We start from the raw sequence: 18,356 nt of genomic DNA on the forward strand, positions 1-18,356 counted from the left end.
AGTTGAATGATCCAAAGGACATCGGGAGAAGCTGTGTGAATGCAGGGTAAGTGTTAACAGAAGTGGGACAGAATTTCTGAAGATTCGCCTTTGTTTATCCAGTCCCCTCTGCCTGATGGACAGCTTGTTATAGCTTTTAAAGAACTGGGCGAGCCCTCTGGTCTGACCCCTTCTTGACCTGCGTAGCCCAAAGGTCAGTCTGCAGCTAATAAACTCTGAGGTTCTTAGGGTCTACTGTAGGAAAAGGCAGAAAAAGAGCAGCTGCAAGGACCGGGTGTCCCAGGATAGGCTACTTTAGGGTCACTCTCTGATAATGAAAATGATTACCAAATTATATGGAAGTTTAACTGCAATCGTGAGTGAGAGGAGGGTGGGGCCCGGCGTATTAGGTTTGATAAATGAACTGTGAAGAGGCCCATCTGGCTCTCAACATCTTTTCTCCCCCTCTTTCCCTACCAAGGGGAAACATTTTAAAATAACAGCAGTACATATAGACTCAATGACCCATGCAAGGAGCTGGAATGGATTAAGATTTAATGGTGACAGTGGAAGAAATTATCATTTGAAAAGTGCTCCAAAGAAAAGGTACAGTTCAATGTCCACACCCGAGTTGTCTTTCTAATTAAAATATAATAAAAATCAGCACCTTGTTTATTTTCTACAAAGCCCTGGCGTCTTTCCTAGATGGCTGAAAATTTTGAGGGTGTTGTTTATTATGGGGTAATTATTCATAGTTTAGCTTCAGGAACGGAATGAGCTTCCTTTGCCTTGAAGAAGTCAGAATGAGAATCAAAGATTTTGTTCTGCCTGCCTGCTTCATTTCAGTGATGTAGGTAAATCAAGTGTTAGAGAAAATGCTTTTCCGAAAAAAGTGTGTCCATGTCAGCATCTGACCACTGATTATTGTGCACTCTTTAGTACTAAATATATGTGTGACTCTTGAACAGAGTCTTATTCCTACTACAACCTGGCAGTTTTTCTGTAAATATAAGAAGAAAGCACATAATGTTAACTGAGTAGTTACGTTTGGTTCTTCCTTTGTTCCTTTTTTCAAAGAAACATCATGGTGATGCTAATTATTGCCAACAATGGATGGGGTCACTATACGCTATTCGTCTATTTATTTATCGCTAATTGATAAGATTAGTCTATTTAAAGCTCTCCCCCAGTTTCTCATGAACATAGAGCCTTGATTTCAGACCAGTGATGATGGAGGCCACGTAGCTCTGTTCTTTTGCAGAGATGAGTGGCACATGCCATGAGTCCACTTTCTGAAGGGAGAATGATTTCATTCAGTGAGCATCTTTTTGTGTATTTTGTATACCTACTGCATGAGATGCTGTGCATAATAGAGAGTGAGCTAAGTGGCCAATTTCAGGGTTTATCTGGGGATGAGAATGTAGAAAGTTCCTAGAAAGAGGCTGTGGAAGGCAGTGGCAGGGAAAGCGGTGGAACCATCGTTACCACAACAGAGCGGCAAGTTCTCTGACCCACTCAGGAAAGTATTTAATGGTAGATGTCTTGGAAGACTAGAATTGTTGTGTTACTGAAAACCCTTTGGCTGGGCATGGTGGCTCACGCCTGTAATCCCAGCACTTTGGGAGGCCGAGACGGGCGGATCATGAGGTCAGGAGATGGAGACCATCCTGGCTAACACGGTGAAACCCTGTCTCTACTAAAAATACAAAAAAAAAAAAAGTAGCCGGGCTTGGTGGCGGGTGCCTGTAGTCCCAGCTACTCGGAAGGCTGAGGCAGGAGAATGGCATGAACCCAGGAGGCGGAGCTTGCAGTGAGCCGAGATGACGCCACTGCACTCCAGCCTGGGAGCGAGACTCCGTCTCGAAATAAAAAAAGAAAACCCTTTATATTGAACTATACTGACTCGTAATACAGGCCTCACCCAGACAATAATTATGTTAAAAAATCAAAACAGAAGGCTTCTAAACATTATCCAAAGTTAGCATATTTTTCATCAAGGTTTTGGCTTGACTATCTATGTCTGGGGGCATTTTGAGTGAGCAGAAAGCCAGGTAGAGGATAATTCAGGGAGATGGCAAATACTTTGAGAATCGATTGTGCTTTTTAACTTTAAAGCCATGGCCCTAAATTTTTGCTAAGTGAGGTGTAAATACAAAAAGCAAACAAAAAAAAAGAGATGAAAGCAAGGTCATTAGGGTTTTTAAAAAATTGAGTTACAAGTCATATATAATGTAAAATTGCATATAACACAATTTATCATTTTAAAGTGTACAGTTAAGTGATTTTTTAGTATATGCACGAGATTGTGCAACTGTTACCACTATCCAATTCCAGAGCATCTTCCTTCCCCAAAAATGAAACCCTGCATCTGTTAACAGCCACCCTTCATTCCCCCTTCTCCCCACAGTCCTGAGCAACCACCAGTCTACTTTTTATCTCTACAGATTTGCCTATTTATAACATTTCTTATAAATGAAATCATACAATACGTGACCTTTTATGTCTGGCTTCTTTCATTTGGCGTACTGATTGTAGGATGCATCCATGTTATAGCATATAAGTACTTCATTCTTTTTTACTGCTGAATAATATTCCACTATATCGATGTGCCACATTTTATTTATCCAGTAATCAACTGATGGGCGTTTGGGTTGTTGGACAGTAATCAATTGGTGGACATTTGGGTGGGTTGACTTTCTGGCTATCATGAATAATGCTGCTGTAAACATTCGTGTACAAGTTTTTGAGTGACATGTTTTCAGTTCTCTTGGGTATATACCTAGGAATGGAATTGCTGGGTCATATGGTAATTCTGTGTCTAACTTTTTGAAGAACTGTCAGGCTGTTTTTCATGTCTGTTACACCATCTTATGTTCCCACCAAGAATGCACAAAGTTTCCCATTTTTCTATGTCCTCGTTGTTACCTGTTATTTTCATTTTTTTTGGACTATAGATATCCTAGTGGTATATTATTGTGGTTTTGAATTGCATTTCCCTATTGACTAATGGTGTCGAGCATCTTTTCCTGTGCTTTTTGAAAACTATTGCTTTTTCAATCGGACATTTTAAAACATGGCGGACTTAAGGACTTACCCCTCTTGTTGGTGATAAAGAGCTCACAAGCCTGTTAAGAATATTTGGATTGTAGAAGGGGTGAGGTTCCAAATGGGACTGTCATTAAATTGCAGCAGTGCACGTTTCCCCGTTACCATGGTCAGGCCTGGCTCTTTATTTATTTGCATGTGGCCCCACTTATTTTTTTCTAGAGATTACCTACTTATTTCTCCTACCATTCTCTTACATTTCATTCAACATTGCACACTGGATAGGAATGTAGCCTGATTAAATGGAAACTCGGTACATTTATAGCTCTTTAGCTTTTAGGCTCAAACAGGAGTTATTGTACTCCCATAGGAGACAACTTCATTTGGGTCGAAGGAGCCTTAAAAATGGTGCTGAGATTCATTTCAAATAATGTTTATGGAAGTTTCTTAGAAAAGCTTTTAGAACTACTTGCTTCTACTTAAAAGTGACTCTCTTAAGATCCAGATAACTTTATGTAAAAATATCTTCCTCATATTGGTCTAAGTCCCCATTTTTTTCTGGACTGGTAAAACAATGGTCTTATTATTAGTCATCTTTCTATTCTCTGTGACCCCAGCCATCACCACCTACCCCCAGAATGGATCCACTCTGGACATCTTTGTTAAGGCTGTAAAATCTGGTTGTTAGAACCTAGAATGTGTAATGAATAGGATTTACTATTCCAAGTTAATCAGCTTTAGAACTTTGATCGGGGCTCAACAAGTATAACACTTTGTATAAGTTACTTATATGGATCAACTAGCACACTGAGGTGTTCTCCACCGGTATCTGTCTCCCCTTCTGCCTCCTAGCTAGTCACGGATTATATGCAAAACCGACAAGTCGGCACCGTCCAGTTTAGCAATTAACTATTATTTATTGAGTGTTTATTAGGTGCAAGTAACTGTGCTAGACACTGTGGGGAATATCAAGATGAGTATGACGTGAGTCTCAACTGTGGAATAATTTACTTTAATGTGGAGGTGGTAGTTAGTAAGAATACAATGGCTAGCACACACCCTTTAACTCTTTTTTCTATGAGGCACTGTGAAACCATAAGGTAATTTAGCAATGGGGTCTGCCCTAAGGGAACTTATATTTTGATAGAAGCTTAAAAAATGAAGTAACCTGACATTAATTATATATGGACTTGATTCTGTGTTTACATTTTTATCTCTCCTACCAGAATGAAAGTTTTATGAGGATTGGACATTTGTTTGTTTACCAGCCATAAAATATACACCTCAGGCCAGGTGCAGTGGCTCAGGCCTATAATCCCAACTCTTTGGGAGGCTGAGGCGGGCAGATTGCTTGAGCTCAGGAGTTCGAGAACAGCCAGGGCAACATGGTAAAACCCCATCTCTGCAAAAAGTGCAAAAAACTAGCCAGGCATGGTGGCGCACACCTGTAGTCCCAGCTACTTGGGAGGCTGAGGTGGGGGGAAGCACTTGAGCCCAGGAGGCAGAGGTTGCAGCGAGCCGATTGCATCACTACACTCCAGCCTGGGTGACAGAGCAAGACCCTGTTTCAAAACAAAAGAACAAATTTGCACCCCAGATCTTTGTAACATTAAGCTATCTCTTCCATTTGAATAATGCCCTCTATCAAAAGACCTCATTGCCTGTTTACCACATATCCCTGGCATCTAGAAGAATGCCTGACACTCAGATTTGTGAAATACCTTTCCTCTCAATCTATTCCAGTGTTTGTAAGTACTTTGTCTTCTTTATTAATTTTGAAGAGGAATGACCACTTGTGATATTGGCCTGTTGCTTTTTTTGCTCTTTTTCTCAACCTTGCCTGGTGTGGAAATCTTGAAATTCGAAGTCAGGATGGATCTCTGATATTGGAAGTAAGCACTGGTTATTCATCTAACCTTGCCAGGGGTGGAAGCCTTGAAACTGGAAGTAAGGAGAAATCTCTACTATGCAGTTCTCTGATGTTTAAGCCCCAACATGGTACCACAGGCCCTTATTCCAGCATGAGCAAAGAGGGATGCCATGTGCACAGGCTGACTCCAGTGTACTTGAGGAAGAGAACACCATGGGTCTGGGCTAAGACCAGGACAAAAAGACATGGTCTCCTCCCTGAGCCACCATTCCTAATTTGTTGACTTTCCTAGAAGTGAAATAGAGCTGGGTGAGAAGAGGAAGAACTGGCATGGCAAGGAAGAAGAGAGTTATAAAGACAGCCCTGGGACATGCCTCTGAATAAAGGGATGGGTTTTAGTTCACTAGGGATAGGAACAAAGCTGAGGCTAATATGGCTTCCAGTCTGTAGGCAGCTGTTTTTTCCTGGTCACCTGCTAATGTCCTGGTCTGCTTTAGTGATATCAGCACAGTTATGAACTTTAGCGTTGGTGATTCGGCATGTGGACTAGAACTTGGAGCTGTGTTCACAAAAAGTGGAGCTCCTCACCTTGAGGATGGGCTATGGGATAATGAGACTGATGCAGTTATCTGCTGAGACAACCTGTGATTGTGTCATCGGACCACGTCAGCTGCTATCATTCATGCTAAAGAGACTGGCTGCTTACTCCGGCACAGCTGGTTAGTTGGAAACTAGAAGTTGTGGCATCTGTAGTTCGGTAGCTGTCAGTTGCTACTAGGTAAACTTGTTTGCAGTGTTGGGGTGGGCATGAGGAATAAATGGAAGAGATTCCAGGGAGAAGCAGGGAGGCACTGGCCTGCTAGTTGCCATCCGGGTCTTTTTTAAGACATCTGTCCCTTCGCTTTTAATAATTACAGTCTCTGCTTTTTGCTGCCCTTAGCAGAAGAAAGTTCTTTGTGTTTCTGATCCAGATTACTCCATAAAACCTGATAACTCCATAAAACCTCCTCATAAATGTGTAGGAATTGAAACATTGTATAAATTTAGAGCAAAGATTAAATGAGTCTAGAGATAGGGTTACTTTTTTCCCCCAAGATACAGCAACTTATCTTAAGGAGGCAAGTGTTGTTAATGTTATTACCATTGTTACTGTCATTATTTGAACAGTTTTATGGGGGACAAAAGCCAATTGACTTCTGTGCATCTTATTTATAAAATCAACACATGGGCTTTAGCATGAACTCTGTTTCTGGCAGGTTTCTGACTGTGATCAGTTGCTGGCTGGCTGTTTCTTAGGGGCAGTGCTTCTTAAACTTTTTGAGAAAACATTGATTCATTTATCCAACATACATTTATTAAGTGTCTATTGTTTTCTAAGCACTGTTCCAGGTTCACAGCAGTGAACAGAACTGATGACAGTTCTTTCATGGAGCTTATATTCTAGTGGAATGACAGATATGAAATCTTTTCCTAAGCGAAACTCTGAAAATTTCTTTTATAAAATGTACATATAGTTGCTATGCCCTGTATGTTCACCAGCACTCAACAGTGACCAAAATAAAGTCATTCAGTTGAGATAAAGATACACAGTTCTCTTTTCTGAGCTTTGTTATAAAGTAATCACTTGTTGTAAAATTTGCATTTTAGTTGCAGTGGGTCATATTTGGGAAGTAGCCGTGGGATGCCAGTTTTCTGAGGAACACCATCCTAGGGAATCCGTAACATAAATTCTCCTTCAATTATCCGTACCATGGTTCCCATTTACTTTTCCAAGACCTCTGTCACTTTAAAGGTCTTCATTTGAAGGAAGGCTTAAATTCAGGCCACATTATATTGACAAATCTCTCTGAAGAGAGAATGGGCAAAGCCATACCTATCTCATAGGTGTTGGGGCATTACCTGTGATAATGCACTCAAGTACTTCATAAATGCTGGGTTTTGTTGTTGGGAGTGATCTGTCAGTCATGCGTTGGTTCTGCAAATATTTCTTAAGTGCCTACCTGGTATGAGGAGCTATCTTAGGTCCTGAGGTTGTAGAGATGAGTAACATTTGATTAGGGGAAATGTATTACACAATGTAGAATCATAAATACTATGGAAGAGATTGAGTCATGATTCCATAGAAACCCACATCCCAGGGAAGAAGACAGGCTCTCCTTAAGTGTTCTCATAAGACTCTCATTATGTGCCCAGCGACAGTGAGAAATACTGCTCCATTCCCCAATTGTGTTGGCTACCAGTAGATAGGTAGCTATTTGTCTCAAAGCATGAGTGAGAAATAGGAGAGAAATTTATACGTGAGGATAGGTCATTGTATAAAAGTTGTGCTACCTTCTTTCCATTGTGTAAAGTTTGTGGAGGAAAAATGGTTTTCTTTCAGAGTAAATTTAATTAATATGTTTGGGGGCATAGATTCTGAATCAGATTGCCTGGGTTTGAATCTTGGATCCACTTCTATAACTCCAGGCAAGTTACAATTGTGGATTGTAACCAGACGAGTTACTTAACCCCTCTGAGCCTCAATTTTCTCGTTTGTTATTTGCCTAGGGGATGATAATAATAGAACCCATTTCGTAGGGTTGACTAAGTGATTAAATGTAAAACACCCAGAGCAAGTACCTGTAACGTATTAGGTGTTCAATAAAAATGACCTATCATGATCTTCAGATCAAAACAATAAAGCCAGGAATAAACCCAGCCACCCTTATCCAAATTGGCCTCTCCTTTGAGAGAATGCCCCATGTAGTAAATATCCTAGCCTCCTGGTAGGGGCCTGATATTGCAAAACTGGTGCAGGGAAGAACACTAGACAGAGTTGGTGTTCTGCGCTCAGTACTATCACACAGAATTGACACGTGGAGGGCTGGACTCCAGTTTGAATCCCATCATTAGTGACTGTAGGACTCTGGGCGTGTCATAGACACTCTGCGCCTTAGCAACTTTATGTAAGAAAGAAGCGACTTGATCTCGATCACCCCAAAAGTGGGAGGCATCTTCCAGCTCTCACAAGGAGTGGCTCCATATGAGATCCCCGGGAGCAGGGAAAAGTGGATGTTACTCCTGATGGGTTTCACTCCTCTACTTCCACTTTCCCTGAAATCTGCAATTGTACTAATTTTAACAACAATAGCAGCTGACATTTATTGAGAAGTCACTGTGTTCCAGACAGAGTTTTAAATGTTTTATATGATGAGAAAACCGAGGCATAGAGGTGCAGAGTAACTTGCCCAAGGCAACAGCTAGTAAGTAGTGAAGATGGAATTTAAGCCAAGACAGCCCAGGTTGGCCAAGAGCAATAACAAAGCTTTAGTTTTTAATCAACCACTGATATGATTCACTTAGTATTTTAGAGACCTTCTAGGATCCTTCTCAGTGTGGAGATAGGCAGGTATGTATCTTTACATATTTATTTCCTCTGGTACCTAACATGTTTTACACTTTTTAGTTGTGGGTGCATCTCTATAAGGAAATAGTATCCAGCGAATGCATTATCAATCTCCCTGCCATGGATCTTTTAAAGGAAAGTTATCACCTTTATACGCTCTGTCATTTCTTTTATATTGGTTACAGTCTTTTAGAAGGTGGGAGAGTAGGGGTGAAAATTAGAACACCAAAGTTTAGCCTCCAAGAATCTGTAAATCTCTGTAAATCCTCTAAGTCAAGTAATTTTGGGGCTGCGTTAGTCAAGGCTGATTTCAGTAGGTGCCCTTAAGGTGAAAGGGTAGCAATTTATCTACTCCATAATGGGTTAATCACCAGCTGTACAGTTTGTTTATATCTAGGAAACAATTTACCACACATGAAGAGTAGTAATTTTATTCTATCTCAGGGGTATCCCCAGTGTATTTTACAAATTTACTCTGTAATGTTATAGATAAAAGTTTAACTCTGGCTTTCAGTTGAGGAAGTCATGGTGGAGGAGGATGGGGGAAGGGGAAGGAACAGCTCTACTGGCCTGTAGGGGACACTGTTGCATCATTTATTAGAATTTTCCAGTCTATTGTCCCAGGACAAAAAAACAAAACCAAACAAATCAGAAAACAACAAAAACAAATAGTTTAATCACCTTGAAAATGCTTGTTAGAATTATTTGAATCGTTCCAATGTGTTTAGAATGTTCAGGACTTCTCAGGTATTGGTCAGACTGTTCAGTATCCATGCGTGAAAGAAATAGGTTAGTGCTTCTTTCTGAGACAGGAGTGTTTGATGGGACTCTTCTGATTACCTTTCTCTCCATAGTCAACTTTGGAGAGGGTGCTCAGGACGTTACCTTTTAGTTTAATAAACCTTTAGGTTTAGTTAACCATCTTCATTTTTTATTAAGATATGCTCATATTAAGTTGTTTTGCTTCCAGAATGTATGCTAAATAAATGTTGCAATCCTTGGAAGGGCGTTTTGGAAGTTCCTATTGTCTTCTTTTTATCCTTATATTTTTTTTCACTGAAAAAGTTGCTGTTTACTGAAAAAATGAAGTCATATCTACAAGGAAGACTTATGTAGGGCCTGGTCTGAACTCCGGGAAGCATATGGCCAGATGCTGTGCTATGGCTCTCTTTCCAGACTGTTGACAGCCATTGTATCTGTCCAGGTACCCCATGGCCTGGCCAGCAAAACCTCCACCCCTCTGCCCAGCTCTGGCCTCTTTCCTACCGGAATACGGGCCTGGGAGGCAACTGCAGTGAACCCTCAGAAAGCATAGGTTTTGCTAAGGCAGCCTGCACAGTAATGATATTGTTAGCTTGCTTCATTTCCAGTTTCACCATCAATTACGCCATGTGTTTCATCCAGTTGGTGCTACCCTCCCAGTGTTAATTATAACCTACAAGACTGTTACAGTTAATTTTATGGCAAGCATATTGTCTCTTCAAGGCTCCAGAGCAGCTCATAAATTATCTTGAAGGTAAAATGTAACTTGGGGAACTAGTTATGAAAATTCCATCCATCTCGCTTAGGAGCTGCAGCTGCTACTGTCAGCTGCCTTGCTGCTGCACTGCGAAGGAATTATGGTGGGTCAAGTTTAAGAGGGTAGGCCCAGGCTGTCACTGAGGAGAAAGGCTGTCCTGGCCCTGTCAGACAAGTACCTTCTGCCAATCCCTGGTGGTTTCACTTTGCAGGCAGGAAGAGGCAGGCAGCGCAGGTGGATGGTCCCCAAGCTGTCTGTATTCATTACTTTACAGAAACTTGTTGTAGGTAGGCAGGTCCAGAGACCTTTCCTCTTCTCTGTTGTCATGATGTTAGGCATCATCTGCAAAGTGTGAGATAGATAACTCTATAACTAACTCTGGGCTTGGTTCAGGAGAGGAGGAGAATAAGGGGGCGGAAGCTATTAGTGGCAGCACTTCCCAGCCACCCCTTGCTGGTCTCCTACGTGGTAATTTCTATCTTGCAAAAGCCCCTGGCTTTAACGAGCATTTTATTTGTGGTGGTGATTTTTCATATAATCTGATAAAGCGAGATTTCACTGTGGACGAATGTATTCGAAAATTGCCTACTAAATAAATTAACAGGTTATCTTATTGGGATAATAAACACACTCCTTTTCTATTTCCTCACACGAAGTCTAAGCTTTACATTTCAGCCCTCGGGGCTTTAGCATTATTATTTTTAATGACTGAACACAAGTCTTTCATTTAGCTTGTTTGTATAGTTACTGTAAATGATCTTTCTGCTGTTGGTACTTCATTTGAAATTCTGCATGTTATGCTAGCTTTAAAAGCTTTGAGGGGGCCTTGGAGAATTGGGAAGCTGTATTAAGCACAGCATCTTCTAGCAGCATTGGAAACGGGCTGTGGCAGAAAAGTCAGAGAGGGTGTGTTAAGAAAGTACGCCTGCATCTATAAATCAAAGTCTGAGTTTGAGTGACGCGTACACAAACAGTGCTGGTTTCGGTGGCAGGTTGAGAACTCGCCATTGTAAACAGAGCCATTCCCTTAGCTGGTGATTTCTCCTTGTGTGTTTCTGAGCACTTTTATTGCATTCACACATCTACTAGTTTTTGTACGAAGAGTGTCTAAGATCATTACACTGCGGCTGTATAAGAGACCTGGTTTGGAGGGATTTGAAGGACACATGGAATGGTGAATTCATGTCCGAAGAGGCACCGGGCTTTCTGAAGGAAGTATTCGTCTGAGCTCTTGATGATGGGGGCATGAGAGTTGGATATTTGTGAGTTTTCTAGTGAATGCTAGTGAACTCAGACCAGGGATTGCAGATTCAGATGTCTGTAGGCCCTGGTAATCATGTATGTAGATAAAGCCAGAGAGGTGAGACACTGTTAAGTTCAAGGCAAAACACACGTGTGTGTGTATGCCAGAATCTGCATAGAGTAGAACAATGTTACAAGGTCACAGAGGCAACACCCAGATTGTCTTCTGGTCTCCTGGCCAGCGGACATTCACACTTTGTCTCAAGTGGGCAGCCAGGCAGCTGCTATCCAGCCTTGCGAGGAGGCAGGATCTATGTTAGTAGGTCTTCCACATTTTCAACAAAAGTGGAACATTCATATTGTATGTGTATGCTTCCGAAGTCTCCCAGCGATTTAAATGTTAGCATGAATTCAAATATTTGTAACTGTTGGGCTAATCAAAACATGTGTGGAGCCTGGACATTGTGGGCAGGATTCTGCTATAGAATGAAAGTCCTGACTGCTTTGAATTAAAAACCTTCTCCATCTTCTCACACTTCTCAAGAATAGAAGGAATGACCCTGGCTGGGAGACCAGGACACAATCTGTGTATTGCCTCTGTGACCTTGTGACCTTGTAACATTGCATTATTCCATGTAGGTTCTTGCGCGTGAGTGTGTGTGTATGTGTGTACGTGTGTGTTGCCTTGAACTTGGCACTATTTCATCTTTCCTTTTATAAACAAAGTATATGAGAGTTTTCAAAAGTGAATGAGGTGTATATGGTGCTCATTGTCACCATAAAAAGGTGTCCACAAAAATGTTGGCAGTTTTGAATTTGATAAAGGGTTTAATTCTCAGAAAGGAAGGACCGGGACTTCATTGCTAGTGAACCCCCATTTCTCCTGTTACACCCTTGAGCTCCTGCTTTAGCTCCCAGCTCCTCCATGGGGGAACCCAGCTGTTCTTTCACTGTAGAAGCGAAGCTTGAACAAAGATGTCATGTGGCCAGAATCATCTTTTAGTCTCACCACTCCACACTGATGGTCACATAGAGGTGTGAGTTGGGAAGTTGTTAAATACAAGAGGGTTTGAGCTTCTGGAGAAGAGGAAAATGTAAAAACGTTTTTTCCTTTAAGAAAGATAAAAAGGTAAGCCTAAACCTTGGCGGCCACCGAAGTCAGCTGTTACGCATGTGTAGTTAAATTTCACTGTAAATATTTCATAAGGGTTCTTAGAATGGAGCCAGGTCGACATCACAGCCCCAACTGTACCAAAGGAACCATTTCATTAAAATAAGCCAACATTTCCAAAGAAACATGAATGTCTATGGCAGAGTTAACATAAGGTCAGAAAATCCTCTGGAAGAAATTTCGGTATCAATGTTTATAATCTCTGCATTTATGGATTTGCAGTTTGTGCAAAAAAAACTCCCAGTGAGACTTTATTTTGGTTAAATAAGACTAGCTTGTGAAATAGTCTGTATATCCAGATCCATCCTAACCCAATGCCTTGGCAGCCTTTTGGATAAATAATGTCTTTTCCAAAATGTGTGTATTTGGAAAAGGAAGGGGAAAATTAAGTGGCAAACTGTGTCTCTGGGTTGCCATAAACGAACAGAATCCAGAAACAGAAAGCAAAGACTGACAGTTCATTCGTTCTTTAAACAAATTACATAGCTGTACGTTTATTTACTGATGCATGAAGGGTTGCAGTGAAGAGCAAAATGTTTACCCTAACTACTTTCATTTTCGTTTTTTGGCGGGGAGGGGGGGAAAGTAAAGGTTTATTTAAACGTGTTTTTTTTTTTTTTTTTTTTTTTTTGGTGTGTAACACAAAATCTATATGAGGTTTAGAGGCATTTGGCAGGAAAAAAAAAGATATTCACATTTGTAAAAAAAAAAAAAAAAAAAAACTTAATCCATGCTCACAGATGGTCCTGTTCAGGTGCTATTTTAATTATGAGGTAAAAAAACAGCCCCACACAGTAGGAAGTCGTCTTAATAAATGGACTGGAGCTTTTGTCTTCAAGCGTCAAAAAGCCTCGTTACTGAGAAATTTAAATACTTTGTATTATAGGGGAGAGTCTCAAAATGACCAGGATACTTGGAGAAAGCAAAATGATGGATTCTTCTAAAGATCAAATGAGTATACGAGAAATGTTTTACAGTTGTATAGCTTTGAGCTTCCTTAGTATTGGTCATTTTAGTGATATTTTTTCCAGTGATAAATGTCGTAGATATATTCATGCAGCCAGAGGAAAAATAAACAGAACAAATTGCAAATACATTTAAAAAATTTTAATCCACGTGGAAGTATTTCTTTCCTGTTCTTAAGCGCAAAGGGCTGCTTTGCCCTTCATGTGAGAGAGTGCCCAGAAGAACTAATAGTAATTCAAATGATGCGGTAACTTACAGCTTGCATTAATAACACACAAATAGAACAGTCTTCTTACTAAATATTAGTAATATATTATAATAATGTTTTACTGTCTTTCCCATAGTGGGGAATTATGAGGACCTCATGTTAGGACCTCAGTGTCCTGACATAGTTAATTATCCGTGGATAATGGCTTCAGCCACCAGAGTTCTCAGTGAGGCAGCTTTGTTGTTGAGGGCTTATTAAGTGTTTGCAGACTCAGGTGCGGTGCACCTAGGCACTTTTCTACAGAAGCAAACAGCTGTGTTTGCTTTACCGTATTATGCATCACATAGAGCATCTCATTTATTATAACGAAGCTAATGATGCTAGTGGAAACCTTTATGTCCCGTTCTATATAGTGATAATATATTTGCTGTAAAGTTGTTAGCTTGTTTTTCGTAAGTAATTTATCTTTTCTTATGCCAAATGTATCACATGAAAATGGGTTAGCACAGGGTCAAAATACATTTAAACCAGTCTGCAGAGATTGGATAAGACCTTTGAATAGAGCATCACTTTTTTTCTTTCACAAGGACCTCACCCCGTCTCCAAGCTACCCCCCAACACAATGCTCACATTACTAGGAACTTAGGCTAATAACAGGGAACTGCTTTCAGTTTTTTAGTGCTGAGATAGGATTCAGACCTGAATGTGTGCTAAGCCAAGTAAGCTTAGTGACAGTCATCCATGTTCAGTCCCTTAACAAGGCTATGTATTGTCCATGTGGATAATTTTGGTGGTGGGTTTCTGTCTAACCTACAGTGACTTTGAGTTTGTGCCTAGGGAGACTCTATTGAAATGTGCCAAGGCCTAGCTCAGAGAGTCCTGAAGTATAGTGCGCTGTGCGTGGCACACAAGATGATTCTGGGAGACACTGATGAATACTTTTTATTTGAAAATTTAGATGCTTTGCTTTTTGTGTATATAGGGAGACATTTGAAATTCACTCTCAGCAATTTTGAAATCATGCACTCTATTATTATTAACTGTGTTACACTGCTATGCAATATATCTCAAAAACTGATTCCTCCTAACTGAATATATTTTACGTTAGGTTAGAAAAGCATAATTAGAATATTGGATCCATGGTTTTCAACTAATATTATTGAGGACAAGACTCAAATCAATCTTGTTTTTTTTTTTAAGTTGATTTAAAGAAAAATGCTAGAAATGCAATAATGTGGGTGGTTCATGGATATGGCTAAAATCATGATAGTGGATCACATCATCAAAGTTTATAAAATGCTGGCCTTATAAACTGGAGGGGTGCAGAAACATATGTTTCAATCATAATTATGCTATTGATTATGAAGAAGATGATGATGATCATCATCATAATAATAATAGCAGCTAACCTCCACTGAGTCTTTACTGTATGCCAGGTACTATTCTACGTGTTTTGCTCATATTCCTTACTTACTCCTCACACCAACCCAGTGAAGTAGTTTTGTTTTGTTTTCTTTCATTTTATAGTTAAGGTGACTAAGACCCAGAGAGGTTAGGGAATTTACTCAGGATAGCACAGGTTGTCAGTGGTCAAGCCAGGATTTGAGCCCAGGCAGTCAGCTTCTGGTGTCTTCTTCTTAATCCACTTTCTTTTTCTGTATTGTGATAGATTAAGAAATATTATTCTCTCTCTGTTCTCTAAAGAAGAAAGGTGGAGAAGCAACATGGAAACATGCAACATAGCATATGATAATGCCATGATTATCCATGTTTTCTGAAGCGCTCTAACCTGTGCAGCTGACTGGACCCTGCTGAGCCTTTGGCTTCCTTATGTAGCATCCTGGACGTGTACTAGAGCAGATGACAAGGGTCAGTGGAGCAAAAAAAATCTTTGGCAACTTCCCATATTTTCGTACTTAGAAAAGTATCATAATTCTTCTCCCCAGTCACTTTAAATATATGCAAGCAATATCTAATCTTGTGGGAAACTGAAAGTGAAACTCTCTAGCAAAGAGCATGGTTATATTCCGAGACAGAAGAGACAGAGTTAACCTATGAAAATTAACCTTGACTGTTAACAAATGTGCTGAAGTGGGTGGAAGAATACAGCCCACAAGACTGAGATGTAGGTGGGAATTGGATCTGCCAGGTCCCAGAGCTAGACCTAATGCACATGTTTGAAGTTCTTCTGTGACTCTCGATTAACCTTGATTTAAAGTTCCAGAAAAATGCTCAGGCAGGTGAGAATTCTCATACTGTCTTTCTCATTTGATATTTTTCTGAGCCAAAGTGCCTACTTTTTTTGAGCGGTATTAATGACTAGTTACATTGCACAAGGAAACTTGACTTGGGTGAGGTGTTAAACTATGGAGAAATGGATAATTGGGAAACTTAGAAAACCCGTCCAATGAACGTTTCCAAGTCACCCTCCCCACGGGCCCAGAGTCATCATGAACAATTACTTGAGAATTGTGAAGGGCTCAAAGAGGAAAACTGCAGAACAAAATGGGTTGAAAGAATTTATACTTTTGTCATTTCGACTTGAAGCCAGGGGCTAAAACTCATGTCTTACACCATTGTAATCTACAACCATTTAATTTGCTAACAAGACTTAACTGATCAGGATCTGCAACCTCCTTCTCCAGTATAATCAAAACAAGAAGCATTTGGCTCTGGAAAGTAAACGTTGTCTATCTTTTATTGTCTGGCCCCACCATTTTCTTTCTGGCAGGCTGAGATGAAACAGAAAGCTGATATTTGGAGCCACTGGAATTGTAGGCCTTGTAATTTAGAAATATCCATTTTATCCCGTGTAATTTCTTCCCTAAGATTCCTCAGTCTAAATCTGATACAGGTAGGAGCCAAGACAAACAGTAACCATTTATAGTCACCCAGACCAGTTTGAATTTCACTCTAATGTAAAGCAAAAAGAGTTTCTGGCTTCATTTCAGGTGTGTAACAGGGGTAGAAAATGCATTTAAAATTTAGCAGCAAATGTTACCATATGTTTCCATAACAACTGCAAACTTTTATGTTAGAAAAGCAATAATATAAACACGTAGGAATCTTGGAACAGCAAACTATTAATTTACCAAATATAAAAAAATCCAGCATGAAGGGGCTTTTATAGCCACAGAAGCCATGAGGGGCCCAGCATCCTGTGAATTTCTCCATTATGTGGCAGAAAATGCTGCTGGTTCATTTAAATGAGCAAATCTTTTAAAATTATAGGTACAGTGTCCGTTCTCCACAGTGCATTTTTGTGAAACAATGTGTGGTGATGCCAGCTATGGCTGAATTCTTCTTACCATATTGAACTAGTAAAATACCCTTCAGAAGCTACTCCCAATGTATATCTGTAAAACAACAGCATTTTCTCCCTTCACTCATAGCTTCAAACTTAATGACGAAGGCTAGGGTCCTGCAGAAAGTGTAGTGCCCGGTAGTTGGCCCTAGTGCTTGGCAAGGAGTAGATGTTCATAGATTGTTGATAGATATGAACAAGGTTCTCAGTTTTCTCACCTACCCTTTTTGAAATATAAAAAGACAAGGGGAAAAGGGGAAAGGTGGATCTATTTAACCACATCTCAAGAATGAGGAGTTAGTAAGAGTTGTTGAAATCAAATTCTCTGTTCTTTGATTTCCCTGTGGAACAAATAAATAATCTTCTTTTAACATGGCTACCTGTAGATGGGCCTTTCATTTAAAAGGAGGCAGAACTTTTTTTTCCCTAAACCTACCTCAGAGGGTACATAGGGTTTTGAATCTTTACTACAATAAAACCGACAATGTTACCTTGTCATTTAAGGCAGATGGCGTACCTTGACTATTCCTGAAACTTGGGTTCATGATGTCACTATCATTAAAGATATACCAATCAATGAAGGGTAAGTAAAGTCAAAGAGAAAAGAAGTTCAAAGGGAAGTGGCTGACATAAAACTTAGGTGCAGAACTCTGGGGGCACAGGGGATGCATTCAGGAAGGGTGCTGGTGTGGCTACAGGGTAGAGAGAAGGGTGAAATCTTCAAAACTTTAGAAGGCAGAGTAAAGAGACAAGGGTTTCAGCTGTGGCAGGGTTTTCACCTTGGCCTCTCTTTAGCCTTCACAATAGAGCCCATGGGCTGTTGAGCCGGAAGTGGTGCAGCAGGGGCATTGGTTAAGAAGGCTCACATCGTTAGTGGGCCAAAGGAGATGGACGCTAATGTTTAAGGAGCCTGAATGGATCTGAGAAAACGTGGCCAAGCAGAAGCAAGAGTGAGTGGCATGATTTAGAGTAGCAGAGGTGGGACTGGCAAAAGAAGAGCTGCTTTGTGAAGACCTGATTCATTCCCAACTCTTTGGTGGACCTCTATTTTTAGAGCAGAAACCTAATTTCACCCAAGTTACCACCGTCTCTAATTAGACCAGTAAGAAAGTTTCTCGTGTTTCTGTCAGTGCTTGACCAGTTCTGGAGTGTTTTATCCCATAAAGCATTCTTTAAGCATTAGTACCATTGGAGTCTAGCGTTGACCATATGGGTCCTTAATTTGTGTCTGAGTATCCAGTTGCATGAAGATGGATGGTTAAGAAAAAAACCAAGAGCTATTCATTTATTCCACAAATATTTATTGAACACCTAACAGTGTCCCTGGAACTGGGTATACAAGAGTGAACAAAAAAACCACAACCTGTTTCTTGTGCTGCTAGAGCTTACAGTCTAGGGGCAGGAGGCTGACTAAAAATAAGCAAGCAAGTAAAAAAGAGGATGTCAGATAACGACATGCACTATGGAGAAAGACAACAGGTAGGCAATTGGGGAGGGGAATGGAACTTTTTAGGGAAGCCTCATTTAAGCTGAGATGAGGGGGAAGAGAAGGAACCAGTCAATATGACAGAGGGAGAAGTAAGTGAGATGGGATGAGAGAGGAGGGAGGGGTCACATTTTAGGGTTGGAGTAAAGACTTCATCATGGAGTTTGCTGACAGATGAAAC

The 18,356-nt window shown here is 40.4% G+C and overlaps 1 protein-coding gene across 6 annotated transcripts in view; it reads left to right on the plus strand.

The window, feature by feature from the left end:
- The window catches only part of FTO (FTO alpha-ketoglutarate dependent dioxygenase), a 405,797-nt gene that overhangs the window by 233,105 nt on the left and 154,336 nt on the right, over nt 1-18,356 (plus strand). The window contains exon 9 of one of the 6 annotated variants that reach the window (XM_063700210.1): nt 1-18,356. This exon is cut by the window's right edge and continues 10,067 nt beyond it. The exons of 4 other annotated variants lie outside the window; for them this stretch is intronic. In XM_063700210.1, coding sequence (XP_063556280.1) covers nt 1-10 — 10 coding nt within the window. In that variant the 3' untranslated portion in view covers nt 11-18,356. One more of the 6 variants, XM_063700209.1, reaches the window with a different exon arrangement.

This window comes from Gorilla gorilla, chromosome 18 (genome assembly GCF_029281585.2).
Source record: "Gorilla gorilla gorilla isolate KB3781 chromosome 18, NHGRI_mGorGor1-v2.1_pri, whole genome shotgun sequence".
Classification (NCBI taxonomy): Eukaryota; Metazoa; Chordata; class Mammalia; order Primates; family Hominidae; genus Gorilla; species Gorilla gorilla.